General features: G+C 37.0%; 1 protein-coding gene across 1 annotated transcript; it reads left to right on the top strand.

The window, feature by feature from the left end:
* The first annotated feature begins 540 nt into the window (after positions 1–540).
* On the top strand, positions 541–8,440 carry vps25 (vacuolar protein sorting 25 homolog). The gene is made up of 6 exons (XM_053510923.1): positions 541–674; positions 1,363–1,508; positions 2,506–2,559; positions 2,670–2,758; positions 4,448–4,523; positions 7,084–8,440. Exons 1-6 carry the CDS (start codon positions 628–630, stop codon positions 7,194–7,196), a joined length of 525 nt encoding a protein of 174 aa, XP_053366898.1. The 5' UTR covers positions 541–627; the 3' UTR covers positions 7,197–8,440.
* The last annotated feature ends 503 nt before the right edge of the window (positions 8,441–8,943 follow it).

Raw genomic sequence — 8,943 nt, forward strand, 5'->3', positions numbered from 1 at the left:
TTTGACACGTGGTTCCCACATCCTGTTTATACCGAAAACATCAAAACCTTGACGCCAGATTGTTTCTACAATTTACCCTAGAGTTATACCGGAAACATTTGCACATTTACGAAGGACCAGTAGGTGGCGGTAATGAAACACTCTGGATGACAGTCGCCGGCAAACACCAAGAAAACAAGACAGATTTGCAATGTTACAATAAATTATAATTAAAATATTAATATTAATATACATAAATTACACAAAATATGCAGAATATGCGAACTGTAATTATATTAATAGGTAACATATTAATGTTTACTATTTATGTTTACACAATTTATACAGATTTTTTGGCTTTTAATTTGACACGCGGTTCTCACATCCTATTATACCGGAAACATTAAAACGGCACAGTGTTGTTTTTTTCCCTACCCATATTCTGAGCCGACTGCCCTCCTTGTTATGATTGGCTATCAGCGTTTAACCCGACTCATAGTTCAGAAACGCCGTTTGCTGATTGGACAATTATCTAATCAATCTTAGTTCTAGGGGCGGAACTTACTTAGATACAGGTGGGAAAAAAGAAAGTAGGGCTTGTTTGAGGGTGTTCAGTTGGACCGCAGGTGGACACAGATTTTATTGGAGATGAGTTTTGAGTGGCCCTGGCAGTACAATTTCCCCCCGTTTTTCACGTAAGTACACAAAACCTTCAGGAAACAATGAAAATGTTTTAAAATACCTCTCAGTAGCTTTGTAGCGTCAGGTAATGATTGGTATAACAGCACGGGTATTAAGTCTAGTTCCTGGTTCCCAGGCTGACACTAGCATGTTTGAATGTCCAATTACTAACAACATTATCTTATTATTACAGGTCAGTGTTTATATAAATATATTTATATTCACGAATCTGAGTGTAAAGTTAGATATCCAGCTGACTGTCACACCCAGTGTAAGCTGACAGCTGATGCTAAGGGACCCCTCAACAATCTCTATCAAATTTTATATTACACCAACATAACATATTCCTGTTCTAATAAGCCCTGGTCACGTGACCAAGAATAAAATGCCTGGAAAGTGACTGTTGAGCATGTACTGCTCTCATGAAGAAGAGGCTAGATATGATGTCACAGCTCCAAGAACTATAGAGAGCAGAAGACCATGATTAGAGTCATTCAGAATCGCTGAGTCACTGATTCTGGGAAGGAAGGTTTTGATGAAGACTGGACTGAAAAGACTGGGCTTTAAAGGACCGTGACGCTGAAGAGATGAGAAAAGAAGATGTCGTGATATAATATTTTAGAGCGATTATGTAGGAGGAGGAATTATCTGCGGCAGCTTGGACCCGAGTTCATGGCTTTTTGTTTTGATTGTGTTTATCAGACTCCAGCCGAATGTTGACACGAGACAGAAGCAGCTGGCGGCCTGGTGCTCACTGGCGCTGTCCTACTGCCGCCACCGCAAGCTCTACACTGTGGACGTCCTGGAGGTGCAGGAGAGCCCCATGTTCAACAACAAGAAGATCGAAAGTATCCTTTTATCACACACACACCATCACCACCACCTTGCTGTTGCTTTTAAAGGAAAATAGTTCATTTGTGTTTTAACAATTCACCAAATGATCACATGAAAATATTTCCACCCACATTCTCTCTCCAATATCATACACTGTATGTGGACACATAACCATCCACCATCCCTCGTATGCGTGTAACCAGATACCTTTCCCTATTAACCTGAATCTAAGTGGTCTCAATCCAGAAGGATGGAAGTTATTGAAAGAGCAAATAAAGGACTAAATCTGGAATTAAGACCTTCAGCAAAGATATACTGTATGAGTGTGACTGTCAGGTGTCCAAAAACCTTTGGCAAAGTAATTTATGACATATACGAGTCAGAGAGGCACTTTTTTAATCTGCTGCTCACAATTGTGTGGCTTAACTTGTAAAACCAACAGCTGTGATTTAGATGAGAGAGCACTAACTTCAATAAAATTGTTATGCTCTTTAAAAAAAAATAATAAAGTCACTAATTTGGAGCACTTACGTTGAATTTAATCTATTTTATGACACAAATATTAATCTTAAATTGGTAAAAAGGTGGCGTAGTGGTTAGCAGTGTGGAATTCGCATCTCTGGGTCGAGAGTTCGAGTCCCATCTCGGGTCTGTGTGCGTGGAGTGTGTGCATGTTCTTTCCGTGCTTCGCGGGTTTACTTCAGGCGCTCTGGTTTTCTCCCACAATCTAAAGACATGCAGATTAGGTTTATTACCCGAAGTGTGTGTGATTGTGCTCTGTGATATATTGGCACCCCATCAGGTGCCATGTTCCCCATAAGTTCCCTGTGATAGGCTTTAGGTCTCCTGTGATCCAGTACAGGATGTGTGTGAAAGAGAGGGAGAGAGCGATTTATGCAACACTGAGCAAAACATTTCTGACCTCCATAAAACTTTAAATGTGTATTGCTTGACGTAAATGCCTTTTTCAAACCTTTCCCAGCATGTTTCCCTTTGACTTCAATTGTTCAGGAAAACTTTCCGTCGAGGCCGTACAAGTCGTCTTTGAGGAACTGAGGAAAAAAGGTGAGCCGGACCTCAGGACTGTCTAATTGTTTTTTCTTTTTTGTTCAATGTTTCCAGCACAATTAAGTTTTAATAAAACAGTACCGTCACTGTGTCGCGTCTGACCACAGGGAATCTGGAATGGATGGACAAGAACAAAACACGCTGTTTAATCATGTGGAGACGACCTGAGGAATGGGGCAAACTGATTTATCAGTGGGTAAGAGCTGCATAATGATTCCATGTGACACTCAGACCTGCCATAGTGTACAGTTTATGTTTTATGTTTTAATGTGATGGGAGAAAAAAACAACACAAAGGCCTGTTTCACATTTGCCGGAAAATATCGTGATTATCCCCAAGAATTTTGGGCAAATATTCTGTGGACTGATGAGAAACTTTGTGCGTCCCAGTACATCTGGTGTAAAACTAACAGCAGTGGGGGAAAAAAAATCCAGCCAAAACAACAGTCAAAAATTGTGGTAGTGTGATGGAAAAAATACAAAATTATTGGGTTTTTTTTAATGACTCTGTACGTGATTTAGATTTTTTCAGCTTTGCACATTGCCAATGAATTTCACAATAGTGTGTTTTTCCCCCGAGAAATAAACCGTCACAAATTGTCACTCTTTAGCAGTTAATATTTTTCTCTGTGTTTTTGTTGCAATAACATTTGAGTCAGTTTTTACTGAACCATTATACACCGCATACACCATATAACCAAAAGTTTGTGTCTATACATCTGTGTGTGTGTGTGCATGTTAAGCGTCCCATCCCAGATTGCATCCATTCTTTTGGATTAATAATACTCCTATAATACCCTCCACTTCTCTGCTAAGGCTTTCAGACAGCATTTAGAGCGTAGCTGTGGAGATTTCTAATAATTCTGCCTCAACCATTAATGAGATCAGGCAGTGATGTTGGATGTTCCACTCTGTCGGTGTTCCACTCATCCCAAAGGTTTTGGAGGTCAGGGCTTCAGCATACTGTTTCTTACTAAATGCTACAGCATAGTTTCCCGTCCTGTTTGTAGGGAAGAGTAACACATTAATGTGATGTTCACATACTTTTGGCCAAAGAATGTAGTAGTGTTGGTAATGTAGATGAAATTTCTACATACTGTCAATTATTTTAAGATTTGCCACATGTACCTTCTGGCACACTAAGATTTTTTTTCACATATCCTTGTTATGAAGCTGGTGTCAGAGCACAGGGTCAGCCAGAATACAGCGCAGGGTTAAGGGCCTTCCTCAAGGGCCCAATACCTTGTTTTGAAAGAAACATCTTACTTTAATGATTTAAATCAGTTGGATTTATGAAATGAGTCATTTAAAATTTTTAGCCGTGGCATTGAATCTGTAATGAAGGGTGTTTCATGGCTTCTTGATTATGTGTCAAGTTGTTTTGTTTTGTTTTTAATAACATTCATGGGTTTAATAACTAAGGAATAATAAAATAGTTGGGGCCAGGCCTTTATTGGAAAACAATCAACAGTGATGTGATCCAACATTATGCAGAATTTCTTTTGGCATTTTTTTTTTATAAAAGCATTGAAGCTGTTTTATTTTTTTTTCAGACTAACACAATAATTTATTTATTAAAGACAACACGTCACCTCGTCAACAACACGTCAAATTGATGGGATTGATCAGGATATAGATTAACAGAAGATGGAAGCAGTTTTTTTTTTTCTACACAAAACTGTTTTAGGGCGTTTAAGATTTGAAAAAGTTTTACTTTTTACTCAAAATGTGTGAATAAATGCTGAATCGAAAAGCTTGATTACTTTGCATGCTCAATTAAATTGCACAGTTTTAATGATGACATGCTGTACAATTATAATACATGCACTTGTTCACACATACCTATCTCTTTTTTTATTATTATTATTTTTTATTATTGCTCTTAGGTGTCTAAGAATGGCATGGTCAACTCAGTGTTTACACTTTACGAGCTTTCTAATGGCGATGACACTGAAAATGAAGGTACGTATTCTGTTTATTTATTTTATTTATTATTTTTTTAAACCAGAAATTTTACCTGTCAGTTGTTAGAATTATGTCACTTGGTATACAGGTAGTCCTCAACAAACATTCCAGTTACGAACTGTTCCACTAACATTCGTAGATGCAAACAAATTGCGGGAGTAGCTCACGTGTGTTGTAAAAAAAAAAATAGCCACCACAGTGCACCAGATACCATTATTTACAATATTTCCAGTTTGTACAGTAAATTAATGTACAAAATGTCTAAAGTCGTGTTCATTGCGTGTGTGCATGTGGGGGTGCGGAAGAAATGTTTCGGCCTCACCAGTTTCAATTAGTCACTCCGGAAGCACGAGGATAGAAAATGTCTGTCCCGTAAAGCTGTCCTGATGGTTAATAATCATAGTTTTGGAAAATCCTCAACAAAACCGAGTTTACAGTCTAATACAGTGGAAAACAGCTCTGAGACAAAATGGTGTCCAGAATTCCCCTTGTGATTTAAAGGCAAAGAGACAACTCTGTTTCAATTGATGTGTGCGTTTCATTTCCTTAGGCATGGTTTTGTTTTTTGGCCACATGATAGCAGTGTGAGGAAAGGGGTCAGAGATTTAGTCGAGTGGATTGGTATGCTTTACATGTATATTGGTGTCAAAGGTGTATGAGACTCACCTTGTCGGACTTCGGAACAAAACCGACTTATGAACTTGCTACCAGAACGGAACTCATTCGTAAGTCGGGGTGCAGGATTAAATTTAATTAAACTTTATTTGTATTGCGCTTTTAACAATTGTTATTGGTGCAAAGCAGCTTTACACCATTGGTTATGATCAAATCCAAGCAGCCTGATTAGAAAATGCAAGGTTGTTGTAGAATAAACAAAGTGCCGTAACTTATTGTTAGATTATCAGACACTCAGGAATCAATTTACCCTGGAACTTTCACTTCACCTCACCTCAGTGCTAAGTGCTTAGTACAAAACTGTGAGGAGCGTGTAATGAAAAACTTTAAAAGGGAACAGCATGGAAATAGAGAATATGTACGTAAACATAAATAAGAGAGTGAGTGGTAGTTGTGTTCCTGCAGTAGAGTCTTAAGTGCTCTCTCAAATCTTTAAAGATTTCTTGATACTTGCTTAGGAGCTTAAATGCTTTAAATAAGAAGTATTTATAAAGGATGTCATTTTAAATTTGAAACCATGGCAATGTCTCTATGCTGTCCAGCTGCTTCGTTTTGTTTTTTAATAACATGAGTTTAATAACTAAGGCATAAAATACTTGGGACCAGGCCCTTATTAGAAAACAATCAACAGTGGTGCGATCCAACATAAAGTAGAATATCTTTTGGCATTATAAAATCAATTACTTTTTTTTATAACTGCACTGAAGCTGTTTAATTTTTCTCGTCCCAATGCTACAGTGTTCGGACCAACACAATATTTTATTTATTGAAGTCAACCCGTCACCCCTTCTACCTGTTTCGAGTTAGGTTTATCAGTGTGGAATGTCTGAGATTCAAGGTTCAGAAGAGTCAAATTATTATTGGCTTGCACCAAGCAAAGAAAACATTAAAATTAATTTAACTGGGTTAAGAAGCGTCCAACACATTACACATACTTGGAAGGATAGCGCTGAACAGTCGACTTCACAAGATCAGAAATGTGATCAGAAAAATTCGTAAATGACCAAGATCTGCGATCACTTGAACATCTGGTGACATCATATTTATATATATATATATATATATATATATATATATATATATATATAATGTGTGTTTGTGTGTATGGACAGTAGAAATCAGCGCTAGGTTTATTGTCAAAGTAAGAGTATTTACATACACACATACGCACGTGATGAGAATTCTTAGGATTGAGACTAAACAGTTGTGTGTCCATAAGAAAACCACTGGTTAGTGAGACTCATCAGAAAAAAAGGCTTCAGTTTGCTGAAAGACTGGACTTTGGAGCAGTGAAAAAAGGTCATGTGATCTGATGAGTTCACACCTGCAGTTTTGGATCATCGATAGATTGTTGATTTGGTTCCATCTAAATTTGATCGATAGCACTGATACTTATTGTCTGATTTGTCTCAAGCAGCTATATTTCACGGATGTATTAAAAACTATTAGAAGTATCTAATAAACATTAAAACATTGTGTAATTTGTGTAGTTGATGGGTTAATGTCACAACAATGTTTTTTCCCTGATGATCCATCTGCTCCACATGGCAGTAGGTGGCAGTATTGCACCAATAAGCTGTTATTTTAGAAATAAGGTTTTGGAATAAAAACATTAATCTAAATCTGTCTTGCCTTTTCTAAATCTGAGTCTAAAATCAGAGAGGAATCAATCAGAGTTGAGAACTCCATAAGCTGTTTCTGTATTTAACTAAAATCTTTGGGAATTGTAATAATGTAAATAGTTCTACAAAGTGCAAAGAAATTAACAATACTAGAAATCCAAGTATAAGTTCTTCAGGGCTCTTTCAGGTTCAATAATGTTTCATGATCATGTACAATAGTCTGTGAATGACGGTGCACTTCACTTCATTTCCCTTCCCAGAGTTCCATGGGCTGGAGGATTGGATGCTGCTGCGTGCGCTACAGGCCCTGCAGGCTGATGGCAAAGCGGAGGTCATCACAATGGATGGCGGAAAAGGAGTCAAATTCTTCTGATTACGAATTAAAACACAAACACACTTTTTTTTTCTCGGACAGTGTTGCCCAGGCTGATCTTTTTTTTTTTTTTAGATCCATCGGGCTGAGATATTTGGTGGATTTCCTAACACAGATTAAGTAAGGAAAAAAGGTTCAGTCTTAAGCTGTGGCTGGAAAACTAGCCCAAAGCATCATATAGCACACCATTTACAGTGGTTCCTCGGCATATGATTTTAATCCGATCTAGAGGTGGGTTCTTAAGGTGAAATTTCGTATTGTGAAGTGTATTTTCCTACACAAAATAATCCGTTCCAGCAATCCAAAAATATTACCAATTCCCAACACGTATAATTATATTTTTGGCACATAAAACTAATCAGAATGTTTAGAAAAGACATGTAAATTAAGAACAATATGAAAAACAATAGACATTAAACCTTACTTTACCATAATTTGTGATTCCCCTCGGCACCGGCTGTTTTATTCTTACTACTGTCATTGATGACATGCTTGTTCTTGTGCTGTGTCTTCATTAAATCTTGCACAAAATGCAAAAAAGAAAAAAAAAGATCCACAAAAAATACGAAAACTCGCATCACTTGGCTTTCCACCGACCCTGAAGTTTTGATCGACTACTGGAAGTACACGCAACTGAATGTACGTGTGACCAGCCCTGTCTGTCGATCGTATACCCGAAAATGCTGCATATCGCGAGGCAAATTTCTAGCCAAGTTTTACTTCCTAAGGCAAAATTTCATAAGGCGTGTTGTTCGTATGCCAAGGTACCACTATACTTAATTGTTGCATTAAAAGTCATTATTGTGTGGATACAGCTCCGGTTAATAATGTTAAGAATTTCCTCATTGGAACTATTCTCTTAATTGGTGATTTTTCACCTGACAAACGTTCAGGCCTGTCCCGTAGGTTTGACGTAGGAGTTCACTTGCAACTTTAGTTAATCGCTATGGCATATCAGGAGAAAAAAATGTTTAGTGCTGTTAATTCTGTCCGACTCTCATTCTACTTGAATATCTCCTGCGTGTGCTACCACCAAACCTAAAATACTTACTAGGAGACACGTGATGCTTCCTTTCCAAGACACATGAAGATAGAAAACCAGTAGTTTTTATGCCGAGTCTGGCTGTTTGGTTGCTGAAATTTTCCCGTAGCACTATTCTTCTCGTCTTCTATGTCTGTCTAAAACCACTTTTATATCATGATAATACTGTACAAATAAATACAAGGGGTTTTCTTTTCTCTTGTGCATGTTGTTTTATTTATTTTTTGTTTTGGATTAATAATCAGAAACAGATATTAATGATTATTTGGCCACGAGTCTCATTTTTGTTTGCATTTTTTTCAGTGTTTAATGTTCAAAATCTTTTTACTGTTTCTTTCTACATTTCCTCTTTTTCTGATATTAATCTTCTGCATTTGCCTTTATTTCTTTATATTTACAAAGACACAAGTTTGAATCTTAGCACTAGATCAGTTGTTTTAGCTATAAATTAATAAGAGTTAAAATAAAAGTATAAAAGTTCAAATTGGCCACTAAAATTGTGGTTTAGAAATACAAAAGGCGTTCAAGTAAAACTAGGACTTGATATAAAATTTTTGGTGTAAAGCCGATTTATTGACACTTACAGATGACTTCAAGTACAGTACGATGATGAGACTCTTAATAAAGCATCTGAATGGTGCAAAAAATTTTAAGAAAAAAACATTTTGCAATTGTTTCGGTGAACATTTAGAGAGAAAAAAATCG

Source organism: Clarias gariepinus, chromosome 14 (assembly GCF_024256425.1).
Source record: "Clarias gariepinus isolate MV-2021 ecotype Netherlands chromosome 14, CGAR_prim_01v2, whole genome shotgun sequence".
NCBI classification, from domain to species: domain Eukaryota; kingdom Metazoa; phylum Chordata; class Actinopteri; order Siluriformes; family Clariidae; genus Clarias; species Clarias gariepinus.